This window comes from Microcaecilia unicolor, chromosome 2 (assembly GCF_901765095.1).
Source record: "Microcaecilia unicolor chromosome 2, aMicUni1.1, whole genome shotgun sequence".
Lineage (NCBI taxonomy): Eukaryota > Metazoa > Chordata > Amphibia > Gymnophiona > Siphonopidae > Microcaecilia > Microcaecilia unicolor.
In genome coordinates, this window is record NC_044032.1 from 576,199,556 (window position 1) to 576,213,400 (window position 13,845).

A 13,845-nucleotide genomic window follows, 5' to 3' on the forward strand; every position below is an offset into this window, starting at 1 on the left:
AGCAAAGCATAATAGGTTAAAACAGTAAACTAAACAACAAGAATAGGAACAGTAGGCCCCCAGGAGTGAGCATCCAACAGAAATTTCCCACCCAACAAGATACTAATAAACAGAAATCTGACGTTTGCTGCTCCCAGACCCCCAGGCACCTCGCAGCACACACTAGAATCCACACATTCTTCTTGGGTGAGGTTCAGAAATGGTCTGGAGAGACTTGAGGATTGCAAACTAGCAGGTATGATCTAATTTCTCCTTGCTTATCATTTGCTCCAGGCCATTCCCGATGAATGGGAAGTACCAATGCACTACTCACCAAGGGTGAGAAAGTCCCCGGATCAACATGGAAGCCAGTAACGCTTGACAAAGGAATGAAAAGAGGACCAAATCACCGCACGGCAAATATCCTTCGAAGGAATGAGTGAATGCTCCACCAAGGAGGAGGCCCGAGTCCTCGTGGAATGTGCCCAGAACACCACAGGCGCCGCCTCACCACACAGCACATACACGGATGAAATAGTCTCCTTGATCCAGCAAGCAAGAGGCCTTAGACACTGACTCCCCTTTCTGTGGACCCCCAAACACAAATAGACAGTCCATCTTCCAAAATTTTGCCATTTGATGAACATAACACTTCAGTGCCCTATGGTTTTTGAGCCTAGACAAAGATGAAGAATCTTCCCGCAAAAAGGATGGAAAAGAAATAGACTGATTGACGTCAAAAGGGAAGATCACCTTAGGCAGGAAGGACGGAACTGGCCTCAAAGACACCTTCGGGAGAAGACCAGAAACAGCTCCCGACATGATAGCAACCAAAAACACCATCTTGACAGAAAGATCCTTCAGGGAGGTTCAAAAGGTGCTTTAATCAAGGCGACCACCACCAAATTCACCTCTTGAATGTTGCCTTTGGCACCTAACCACCATACCTTTATTCAGGAAATCTAGACTGCCCCAACTTGACATTTCGTCCTTTAGATTGTAAGCTCCTTTGAGCAGGGACTGTCCTTCTTTGTTAAACTGTACAGCGCTGCGTAACCCTAGTAGCGATCTAGAAATGTTAAGTAGTAGTAGTAGTAAGTCCCAAGGCCTTAATCGCTTGACTCCCTGGAAAAAATGCGTGACATCTGGATGGAGCACTAATGACCGCCCTTGAAGCGGACCCCAAAACAAGCTGAAGGGAAGACAGTGACAACTCTTTTCTATAAGCCACGCTGGAGAAAATCCAGGAGCTGACCGATGGAGACCCGAAGGAGAACCACATCCCTTTCAATATACCAAGCTTCATAAATACACCAGTAACGTCTTGCAAGGTTCCGCGTTAGGAGTTACGGATCAAGAAAGGGATCTGGGTGTCGTCGTCGATGATACGCTGAAACCTTCTGCTCAGTGTGCTGCTGCGGCTAGGAAAGCGAATAGAATGTTGGGTGTTATTAGGAAGGGTATGGAGTCCAGGTGTGCGGATGTTATAATGCCGTTGTATCGCTCCATGGTGCGACCGCACCTGGAGTATTGTGTTCAGTACTGGTCTCCGTATCTCAAAAAAGATATAGTAGAATTGGAAAAGGTACAGCGAAGGGCGACGAAAATGATAGTGGGGATGGGACGACTTTCCTATGAAGAGAGGCTGAGAAGGCTAGGGCTTTTCAGCTTGGAGAAGAAACGGCTGAGGGGAGATGTGATAGAAGTGTATAAAATAATGAGTGGAATGGATCGGGTGGATGTGAAGCGACTGTTCACGCTATCCAAAAATACTAGGACTAGAGGGCATGAGTTGAAGCTACAGTGTGGTAAATTTAAAACGAATCGGAGAAAATTTTTCTTCACCCAACGTGTAATTAGACTCTGGAATTCGTTGCCGGAGAACGTGGTACGGGCGGTTAGCTTGACGGAGTTTAAAAAGGGGTTAGATAGATTCCTAAAGGACAAGTCCATAGACCGCTATTAAATGGACTTGGAAAAATTCCGCATTTTTAGGTATAACTTGTCTGGAATGTTTTTACGTTTGGGGAGCGTGCCAGGTGCCCTTGACCTGGATTGGCCACTGTCGGTGACAGGATGCTGGGCTAGATGGACCTTTGGTCTTTCCCAGTATGGCACTACTTATGTACTTATGTACTTATGTAACAAACATAGGCCAATGAGATGGACTGCTTCCTACAACTCAAAAGGGCATGAATAACACCGTAGGAATAATCTTTCTTCAGCAACTGCGCCCGCTCAACAGCTAAGCCCTAAGCAAGAACTGATCCACATCAGGCATTCGAATGGGACCCTGCCGGAGTAGACTGTCCTCCATGGGAAAATGAAGTGGATCACCTATCCGCAACCACACTAGATCCATATACCATAGGTGTTATGGCCAGTTGGTAGCCACAAGCACTACCTGACCACTGTGGCCCTGAATATGCTGAAGAACACGACCACAGCCACGTAGGGAACACAAAGAACAGCCACTAACGAAGCTAGAGCAGAGCCAAGCCACCTGGACCCTCCAACAATTGCTCCTTCCATAAGAGCGGCTGTTTCCTGCGCCAGAAAAGGGCTCTTCGTACCCTCTGCCGACTGACATAGGCGACCCCGTCACATTGTCTGATAGCACCCGGACATCCCGGATGTGCACCAACTGTTGAAATTCCAGCAGGGTGAGCCATATCGCCTGGGTCTCCAGCAATCGACCACTGTGATTCCTCCACCGACCAGCACCCGTGAGCCACTTGACCATGACAGTGAGCCCCCCCCCCCCAACTGGATACAATGGCATCTGTTGTCAACAACACCGAGTCCAGAGGGTCTAGGGGCATGCCCTGACTTAGTTGACGCTGATCCAGTCACCACTGAAGGCTGAGACGCACCGTTCGGCGAAGCCACACCCTGCATCTGACTGAGTGGATCAGCACGTCATCAGGGCAGACTGAAGGGGCCTTGTCTGAGCCCTCGCCCAGAAACAACCTTTATGGTGGCTGCCATGGAGCCCAGAATCTTCAAAATCTCCCACGCAGATGGACATTTGACTCCAGAACACACATCATCTCATCCCGAGTGTCAAAATACGCCCCCAGATACTCAAAGGACTGGCCGGGGGACAGAGGACTCTTGGCTACATTGACTATCTAACCCAGATGCAGGAGGAAATAAACCACCCGAGACATGGCTGTCCGGCTCTCCTCGACTGACTTCTCTCGAATCAATTAGTTGTCCAAGTATGAATGCACCAGAATGCCCTCCTGCCAGAGAGGCTGCCACCATGACCATCAGTTTGGAGAAGGCCCTTGGTGCCGTAGCCAAGCCAAAGGGCATGGCTCGAAACTGGTAGTGCTCTCCTAAGACCAGAAAGTGAAGAAACCTCTGATGATCTGGGAAAAGTCGGAATTTGAAGGTATGCCTCCAACAGATCCAGGGATGTCAGATACCCCCCTGGTTGCACTGCCACGATCACTGAAAGGAGGGTCTCTATGTGAAAAGGGGAAACGCGCAAGGCCTGATATAGTCGCTGAGATCCAAAATCAGACGAAAGGAATCCTCCTTTTTTGGCACCAGAAAATAAATGGAATATCTCCAGAACCGCTCTCAGCCAGAGGGACAGAAACCACCATCTGCATGGCCAAAAGTCTCGCCAAGGTCTGATGGATGGCCTCCACCTTGACGGGAAACTTGCAAGGAGACACTAGGAAGGCATCTGGAAGAGGACAACAAAACTCCAGTGCGTAGTTTTTGACAATATTGAAGACACACTGATCTGAAGTCACCCGGACCCACCTCTGGTAAAACTGCTGCAATCTTCCACCTACAGGTACAACCGGAGGCTGGGTCCCCAAAACTTCAGTGTGAAGCCCTAGCACCTCCAGAGCCTCCTGGAGCACTGTCTTGGCCTCCACGTCGACTACCTCAAAAGGAAGGAAAGGACTGCCCTCTATTGCAGTAACAACTCCACTGAGGACTGACCCCTCTGCCTGGTTGATACTTCCTAAGCTCCCGAAGATGCCCCTGACCCAATGAACGGGAAGCTGTCCAGGACCTATCTTCTGGAAGCTGTGGAACCTTAGACTCTACCAAGCTCTTAACTAGCTTCTCCAACTTGTCCCCCAAAAGCAAATTACCCTTGAAGGGGAGCTGACTCAAACGAACCTTGGATGCCACATCCACCGACCAATTCCTGAGCCACAAGAAACACCGCTCAGCCACTACCAGAGTCAGATTCTTTGCCAAAGTGTGGACCAAATCATACAAGGCATCCGAAAGAAAAGCCATACCCAATTCCAAATTGATGATATCCAAAAAAAGAAAGCGAGGAAGACAACGCTGAGGAGTTGGGCAACCGCTTGGCCCACATAAAACATGCCCAAGACACATAACCACCACAGATGGCTGCTTGCAACACCAAGGCAGAGACCTCAAAGTAATGCTTTAACAGGGCCTCCATCCTGCGATCCTGAGGATCCATAAGGGATGCCTCACATTCCACTGGTATGGCTGTCTTCTTGGTGACTAATGTCATCAAAGTGTCCAACTTAGGAACCCTAAAGGCCTCAAGGTCTTCTAGAAGGAGCTGGTAGAGCTGAACAGTGGCCCAACCAATGCACAAAGGAGAATCCGTGGACTGCCATTCAGCCTCCACCAGCTCCCTCAAGTTCTCATGACAGGGAAAAGTCTGGGGCAGCCGGCGAACCCCCTTTAAAAGAGGGTCGCCCTTCCGAGTCACCTGAGGGGGATCCTCTGAAAGCTTCACAGCACGCAGGATCTCAGACAAGCATGGCAACTCCTGGTGCCTAAAAGTCCGCATGGCAGACGGTTCCTACCCCAGAGGGTCCGTGTCCCAAGGATCCCCCTTGCCGGTTGTTTTTTTTTTTTTTTGGTTCTTTAAATGGTGCTCCCTTCAAGCCATGGGCCAGCCTCTAGGTACCCCTCCCAAGCATCGTGGGGCAAGAGGCCGAGGCATACCACTCACCAAAAGGAGGGCATGTGTAGGGGGGAAGGAACCCAGGACAACAAAGTGTGCACTCCCAAAAGGTGCAGGGGCCAAAGCTCGAGATCAGTGCTCTTTCTCCTCAACACACTTTTCTTATTTTATTTTTTAAAGATAACCCCCTGATCCTGGGAACACCTGTTGGAATATTCTCCTTTATTATAAATTTATTTATTTATTTGTTTTTAAATGTGGCCAAACCAGTGCACCAACCAAAGAGAAGCAGGGCTGGCACAGACTCACCTACCTCTGTTGGGAAACTGAGAAATACTGAGTAGGTCAGGTTTACCCAGTCCTATATACAGGTGTCACTAGTTCTCAGTCTCCCTCTGCTGGTAGGAGTGCATATAACCAATTTGTCGGGAATTGTCTGGAGTACACGATAAGGAAGTTGTCATTAGCATATGAGACCTGCAAAAATTTAACACGGAATCACTTACTGCCTCTTGTTAGGAGGCACTGCTTCCATGTTAAGTCCGCGTTATCTGGTTAGAATACACTAATCAGAACGTGCTAGCCAGATAGTGTTCTCTGTTCATGATATGTCCCTCTACAAAAAAAAAAAACAAAAAAAATTTAACAACCTGAACTTACCCTCTCCCATTTACAAAGCCACGTTAATGGCTGTTGATGCGGTAATGCCAACACTGCCCATTCACTTTGAATGGGTTGTGTCAGCATGCTGCACGGCTTTGTAAACAGGGGGTTAGTGCGCAAAAACGAGCTAAATACTGCAAAATACTTTAATGCGTTATGTGATAGCCTGTTTTCCCAAGCCACTATTCCAGGAATAACATGTATAGAATGTTTGTACTTTTGGGAAGCTTGCCAGGTGCCCTTGGCCTGGATTGGCCGCTGTCGTGGACAGGATGCTGGGCTCGATGGACCCTTGGTCTTTTCCCAGTGTGGCATTACTTATGTACTTATAACACCATGTTAAAGACTTAATACCATTCAGTAAAAGGGTCCCATACAAGTTTTTTTTTAAACATTTGTAACATGAATTGTGTTTCATTTGTTATACTGCTTTTCCTTTCCTGTAGCGCCATCTCCTTTTAGATGTATAGAGCCTTGCTTTTTTTTTTTTTTAAGATATCAGATTTTTTTCAACAATATTTTTGTAATTCTTTAAAATTACTTTCTAACATCTTTTCTTTATATTTTCATTAAGCAAGGTACTCTAAGGGCCCTGCTTACTAAGGTGTGCTAGTGTTTTTAGTGCTCACTAAACACTAGAGTCACCCATATGTTTCTATGGGCGACTTGTTTAGCATGTGCTAATCATTAGCGTGTGCTAAAAACCCTAGCGCACCCTTAGCACTGCTTAGTAACAGGGCCCCAAGCCTAAATACAAGGACTGTCTTGTTTGTTTCTCGGCTGCATGTGCTATTAGATGAACAAAACTTTGCTGCTCTCTTAGGCGACTGATATGCCTGTGATGATAGCCCAACCACCCAATTGGGCACTTTGCTGATCTTTGTGTGTGAGTGAACCGTTAGTAATTTTTTTAAAACAGTTTATTGAAGTATGTTTTTAAGAGACATTAACATTTTTGTTTCCTTCTCTCTTCTCTAGCGCTGGTGTTGAAAGTGTGGCATTGCTACTGTTTTTAGTGTTTTTTAAAATATACCTATGATGCAGGTGTTATGCCGAAACATAGCCATGTTGGGTTTTAACTTTTTGTGTTTATGTATAATTCTTATGTTTTAGATATATCTTGTACTGCTAGTTTTTTATTTTTAAAAATTACAGTTACAATATAACATAAGAAAAGGGATATGGTATAGTAACATAGCAGATGATGGCAGATAAAGACCTGCCCAACAAGATAAACTCATTACATATGGTATGATGTGATACTTCATATGTATATCGGATCTTGATTCGATCTTGCCATTTTCAGGGCACAGATTGTAGAAGTCTGCCCAGCACTGTCCTTGTTCTAAATTTCTGAAGTTGTTGAAGTCCCTGAACAGCTGCACTGCAGTCTATTCAAATCTATTAAGCCACGATCAGGGCACAGACCGTAGAAGTCTTGCCCAGCACTGGCTTTGCTTCACAATTAGCGGTGTTGCTACCTAATCTCCGTTTACTTATTTATTGTTTGGAGCTCTGGGTACACTTATTTTGCTATCTGCCAATTTTATCTGTAACTGCTAATGCTACTTTAGTCAATGAAAAAAACACTTTTGAATTTGTTATTTATCTTGTTATCTGCCAATTGCAATCAATTACGCAAATGGCATTTTGAATAGTGACAAAATGGTTTTTAAAAAAAATTAAGATCAAGTAATGTCACTAGATATAATAGTTTTTGGTTTTCTATATTTGAGGATTTATATATTTATTCATTTCTGTGCTGATTTGAATGTTTTTGAAGGTTTATAATATTATCAGTGTAATGTTTGATATTTATTGTACATTTTAAAATGTTTTTAAAATAATAATTATTTTTGATCTGTTAGTTTAAGCTTTTATGAATATGAAATTTAGATACAACCAGTATTATATAATATGACCTTTTTATATAATATAAATAATTAAAATAAGTGTTTTAAACATATAATATTAATATATGAAAAAAATTTTTTGTCCAAAAGTAAGGAATAATATATTGTAGAGGAATATATTCGAATTATTCCCCAAGTTTTCCACGTCATCACTGTGGTGAGTTACCATTTTTGTTTTGATTAATTATCCATTTATTTTCAAATTACTATATAATAATATATGAGAATGTTAAAATATTAAATGCTTTAGGTGTTTACATAGGCTTATATATGTATGCTTGATGAGTCTAAATATTAATCTTTGGTTTTATTCATTATATGTTAAAAATTTTTTTTAAATATATTATTTCTGTGTTTTGTATTCTATGTAGACCCCTGACGCAGGTGCTAGTCACCGAAACACGGCCCGTGTCGGGTCTTTTCGTCAAGGCTCATTCATTAAAGAACTGTGTTCCATTTTTAAAGGCCCGTGGTGCTGTTTTTTTGTTTGGACTTTAGTTTGTACTTTGTTCCCTTTCTTTTGTTACCATTTTCATCTCCACCACTTCTCGAAGAAGGGCATTCCAGGTACCTACCACCCTCTCAGTGAAAAAAATACTTCCTGACATTATTCCTGAGTCGGCCCCCTTTCAACCTCAATTCACGTCCTCTACTTCTACCACCTTCCCGTCTCTGAAAAATGTTTGTCTGAGAATTTATACCTTTCAAATATTTGAACGTTTGTATGTCACATCACCTCAATTTCTCCTTTCCTCCAGAGTATACATGTTCAGGTCAGCAAGTCTTTCCTCGTAGGTCTTGCTATGCAAACCCCATACTGTTTTTGTTGCTTTTCTCTGAACCAGTTCAAGTCTTTTTATATCCTTAGCAAGATACAACCTCCAAAACTGAACACAATACTCCAATTGGGGCCTCACCAATGACTTGTACAGGGGCATCAACCTCAAAAAAGCAAATATATACTACAGTTTATGATGGCTTTCATGCTTATATGTGGTATATAAATAATATCATTAGCATTGTAATAATTTTATGTTCTAGTTAGCACAGGCTAATAATATGACTATCTTTCCTGGAAATGGAAATAGTATGACCTTGGAAAATAGTACTGTTTGGATTTGAGTTCACACCTTTTTTCCAATGGTGTAATTAGGTTCTACCATAGTAGGTAATTCCCTGCCCCAGCGTATTAACAATTTCAGGGCCTCTTATCAAGCCACACTAGTGGTTCACACGCAGCAATGTTGACTAAGTCCATTCAAAGTGCTTCTCTAACCACTTCTGTTTTATATTTTATTGGAAGTTTCAAAACACAAGCAGCAATACAATCTTGTTACAAAAGAAATACGAGTCCATAACATACCAATTACTTAGAAATTCATAACACTAGTACAGAATTATATGGGGATTCCTGTTAATGGTAATTTTCCTCCACTTCTAAACAGGAGTTATGTTAGGAATGAAACTGTTTATCCTTATTTTAAAAGCTACTGGAAGTGCTTAGAGCAGAAGAACCCATGACTGAAGTTTTAATACAATTTTTTAAAAATAATTTTCTTCTCCACAGTAGGATAGAAACAAAAACAGCCAGACAGGACTGTCCTGTGGGTTGTGTGAGCAGTACAGCTGCACAGGGAAAAAGGAAGACAGGGGCACAAAAAAGAAAAGAAAAAAAAAATCATTGTCTCCCTTGTAGTGGCTAGAGAATGACATATGGACAAAGTCTTTCCATATCCCCACCCCATCCCAGTGGGTTCTGTCTGTCCCTACCCTACCCCCTGCAGGTTCTGTCCTCATCCCTGTCCCTCCCCATCCTATCAATGCAGGTTCTGTCCCCATCCCTGTCCTGTCCCCGCGGGCTCTGTCCTCTTCTGCAGAAGTTTCAAACGTTTTATATTTTACTCTTTTTATTAAAGTATTAAAAGGAATATATTGTGCAATTGTTGTAGAAAACAATAACAATAAACAACTATAATAACCCCCCCCCCCAACACCTGCACCCTCTACCCTTCCAACTCCAACAATAACTGACTTCTACTACCCCAAGGAATACTAATCCACCCCGTTAAAAATGTCCAGGGGTACAAAATAGAACCTGTTCTGTATGCCCTAGTGGGGGAGAAATATGCCCTAGGAAGCACTGTTATGATTTTTTAATCTGTGGAAGAATAAGTCAGCAACAGTCTCAGGATTCAGCCTAGAGCTCCTGTCTTCCACAGTCCTTCCTGCAAGAGAAGATGTGCTGGTAGCAGGAATGTACAGGATCCCCCATGCAAATTTTGCCAGTTGTGGCCAGCATGTTTGCTTGTTTTTCCAAAAAAATCTAAATATCGTCATTTGTATCACTCAAACATAAATAATGGTCCAGTTCATTAACAGGCTTCAAAGAACAGAATGACACATCCCTGTTTCATTCCCACGGGTTTTATCCCCCCCCCCAGGCTCTGTCCCCGTGTCATTCTCTAGTAGTGGCTGCAGCTCAGTGGATGGGGAGAGGCACATCACACAGGGGGTGATTCCCACTTAGGACACTCCTGCAGCCAGATTTTGAAAAGGTTTAAACTAATCAGTGCTGGTGCAGAAGCCCTCTAATATATGGGATGTGTTTTAATACAGTCTTAGTAGCAACAACAAAATCTAATTTATAATAGTAAAGCAGAGGTAATTGAACAAGAAAACATTTACCTGGTTTTAAACCAGCAGTAAGTTTCACATCCTTGATTACAGTTTTCTCCTGTGACTCCACAGTTACAAACAAGCAGTACATCTCATTAGTCAGAGCTGGTGGCTCATGCCGTAACTGAACAGAAATCTTTGGAACTCTGGAAATTATCCTAGAAATGAGGAAATAAATACACAGCATTCTAAGGTTTATTAGAACAATGATTATATGCCTGGTTACAACCTGATGAAAATATATCAAAGGATATACAGCCCCCACCAATCACACCACCCTTCCCCTCACCTCTCTAGGTCACCCCAGTACTCTTCTCTATTCTTTCTTCTTGTGCAGCCCAGGGAGTTTCCTTCCTGGTACCCTTGCCATTTCATTACCTCTCCCCAAAAATGTGTCTGCATTTTTTGGTGCTACCCATAGTTTTTAAAGACTATCCGTCCAATATTAGGCTGGTGGCTAGAGGGTAGGATCAGTTATACATAGAGGGGCATTTTTGATATGACGTCTAAGTCCGATTTTGGACGTTCTGCTCAAAACGTCCAAAAATCAAGTGCAAGCATAGCAATTTTCGAGCCAGAAAAACATTTATCTTTTTGTTTCAAAAATGGCCTTTTGCTAGATTTCTTTGTGCTCAGTGCATCTATCGTTTTGGACCATTAAAAAAAAAAAAAAAAAAAGAGTTCAAAGCAAAACGCACTAAAACAGGCCACATAGATAACCCAGCAGAGCAGTAGGGCACCCTAGGGGACACTGCAGTGGACTTCACATAAAAACTTCCAGGTACACATCTTACTGCTACCCCCCTTATATATTGTATGGTGAGCCCTCCAAAACCTACGAAAAACCTACTGTACCCAACAAAACACCACTGCAATAGCCCTTATGTCTGCAGGTGTCACCTATATGTAGGTACAGTAGGTTTTTCTTGGGTTTTGGAGGGCTCACACATTCCACTACAAGTGTATCAGTTAGAATGGGATGTGGGCCTGGTATCCCTTCTCTACAGTGCACTGCTGCATAGACCACTAGGCTACTCAAGGGACCTGCTTGCTACTCTAATAGGACTGGCCATAACATCTGAAGTTGTCATAAAGGCTGGTATGTACTGTTTCTTTCACATCTTTGGGGAGTGGAAGGGGGTCAGTGACCACTAAGGGAGTATGAGGGGTCATGACTTAATCCCTCCAGTGCATACCTGGTCATTTAGGGCACCTTTTTGTGACCTAGTTGTGCATGAAAAAGGTCTAGACCATAACATCTAACTTTCAGCCCTGGATGTTTTGCTTTGTTCCATTATGGTTGAAAAAAGTCAAAGTTTTGGGAATACCCAAATCCCACCTCCAATACGCCCCCTTGTGATTTGGATGAACTGCATAGAAAAATATCTTAAAAACAGGTTTTGAAAATAGCGATTTGGACATTTTGGCAAAAAAATAAAAAGGTCCATCTGTTACTTTGTGCCACTTCTTTGCACATTTTTCTGTTTGAAAATGAGCCCCTAATTATTACAATATTCTTGTATGTATAAAGTCAAAATGGACGATTCTGAAGAACAGAATAATGAGGTGGCTGGTTTGAAAGGATCTGAGATTCCTGGATGGGAGGTATGGTATGAGTAATTGTGAAAGGTAGCAAGGGGTCCTTGAATAGTGTGTCCTATGTAGCAAGAAGAGGATCTTGAAAGATATTTTGTGCGAGACTAGTAGCCAGAACACCTGTTACAGGTAACTGCTTTCTCCAAGGACAAGCAGGCCTTTGTATTCACACAGCTGGGAATCCCTAGCTACCAGACTCATCAAAAAACAACAAATGCTAGGATAATAGGCCCCACTTAGAGTACTGTGGTCAGTTTTGGAGGACGTATCTTGTAAGGATGTAAAAAGACTTGAAGCAGTTCAGAGAAAAGAGACAAAAATGGTATGGGGTTCGCATCACAAGACTTATGAGGAGAGACTTGAGGACATGAACACGTATATTCTGGAAGAAAGGTGAGACAGGAGTGATATGATACAGACATTCAAATATTTGAAAGATATTAATCTACAAACAAACCTTTTCCAGAGACGGGAAGCTGGTAGAACTTGGAGGACGTGAACTGAGGTTACAGGGGGGACTCAGGAATAATGTCAGGAAATATTTTTTCACGGAGATGAAAATGGTAACAGAATTAAAAAATCCTGTATAGAAGACATGGAACCAAAGAAACTTAGCGGCGATTAGATGGCAACACCAGTAATTGAGCAGATTTCTACGGTCTGTGCCCTAAAAATGGCAAGGACAAATCGAGATCAAGTATACATATGTAATACCACATCATACCTTATACTATGAGTTTGTTTTGTTGGGCAGACTGGATGGACTGTACAGGTCTTTATTTGCTGTCATTTACTATGTTACTATGTAATGGTGCTTCCTCATTCAAAATCTGAGATACTTCCTGTGACTGGGAAGTATCAAAATGTGGTACAGTGGTGGAAATAAGTATTTGATCCCTTGCTGATTTTGTAAGTTTGCCCACTGACAAAGACATGAGCAGCCCATAATTGAAGGGTAGGTTATTGGTAACAGTGAGAGATAGCACATCACAAATTAAATCCGGAAAATCACATTGTGGAAAGTATATGAATTTATTTGCATTCTGCAGAGGGAAATAAGTATTTAATCCCTCTGGCAAACAAGACCTAATACTTGGTGGCAAAACCCTTGTTGGCAAGCACAGCGGTCAGACGTCTTCTGTAGTTGATGATGAGGTTTGCACACATGTCAGGAGGAATTTTGGTCCACTCCTCTTTGCAGATCATCTCTAAATCATTAAGAGTTCTGGGCTGTCGCTTGGCAACTCGCAGCTTCAGCTCCCTCCATAAGTTTTAAATGGGATTAAGGTCTGGTGACTGGCTAGGCCACTCCATGACCCTAATGTGCTTCTTCCTGAGCCACTCCTTTGTTGCCTTGGCTGTATGTTTTGGGTCATTGTCGTGCTGGAAGACCCAGCCACGACCCATTTTTAAGGCCCTGGTGGAGGAAGGAGGTTGTCACTCAGAATTGTACGGTACATGGCCCCATCCATTCTCCCATTGATGCGGTGAAGTAGTCCTGTGCCCTTAGCAGAGAAACACCCCCAAAACATAACATTTCCACCTCCATGCTTGACAGTGGGGACGGTGTTCTTTGGGTCATAGGCAGCATTTCTCTTCCTCCAAACACGGCGAGTTGAGTTCATGCCAAAGAGCTCAATTTTTGTCTCATCTGACCACAGCACCTTCTCCCAATCACGCTCGGCATCATCCAGGTGTTCACTGGCAAACTTCAGACGGGCCGTCACATGTGCCTTCCGGAGCAGGGGGACCTTGCGGGCACTGCAGGATTGCAATCCGTTATATCGTAATGTGTTACCAATGGTTTTCGTGGTGACAGTGGTCCCAGCTGCCTTGAGATCATTGACAAGTTCCCCCCTTGTAGTTGTAGGCTGATTTCTAACCTTCCTCATGATCAAGGATACCCCACGAGGTGAGATTTTGCGTGGAGCCCCAGATCTTTGTCGATTGACAGTCATTTTGTACTTCTTCCATTTTCTTACTAATGGCACCAACAGTTGTCTCCTTCTCGCCCAGCGTCTTACTGATGGTTTTGTAGCCCATTCCAGCCTTGTGCAGGTGTATGATCTTGTCCCTGACATCCTTAGACAGCTCCTTGCT

The 13,845-nt window shown here is 43.3% G+C and overlaps 1 protein-coding gene across 1 annotated transcript in view; it reads right to left on the reverse strand.

Annotated features, from left to right (window-relative positions):
• Nucleotides 1-13,845, reverse strand: part of TRAPPC11 (trafficking protein particle complex 11) — a 179,683-nt gene that overhangs the window by 47,522 nt on the left and 118,316 nt on the right. Inside the window, exon 21 of the mRNA XM_030191512.1 lies at nt 10,159-10,307. Coding sequence (XP_030047372.1) covers nt 10,159-10,307 — 149 coding nt within the window. The remainder of the gene's footprint in view (nt 1-10,158; nt 10,308-13,845) is intronic.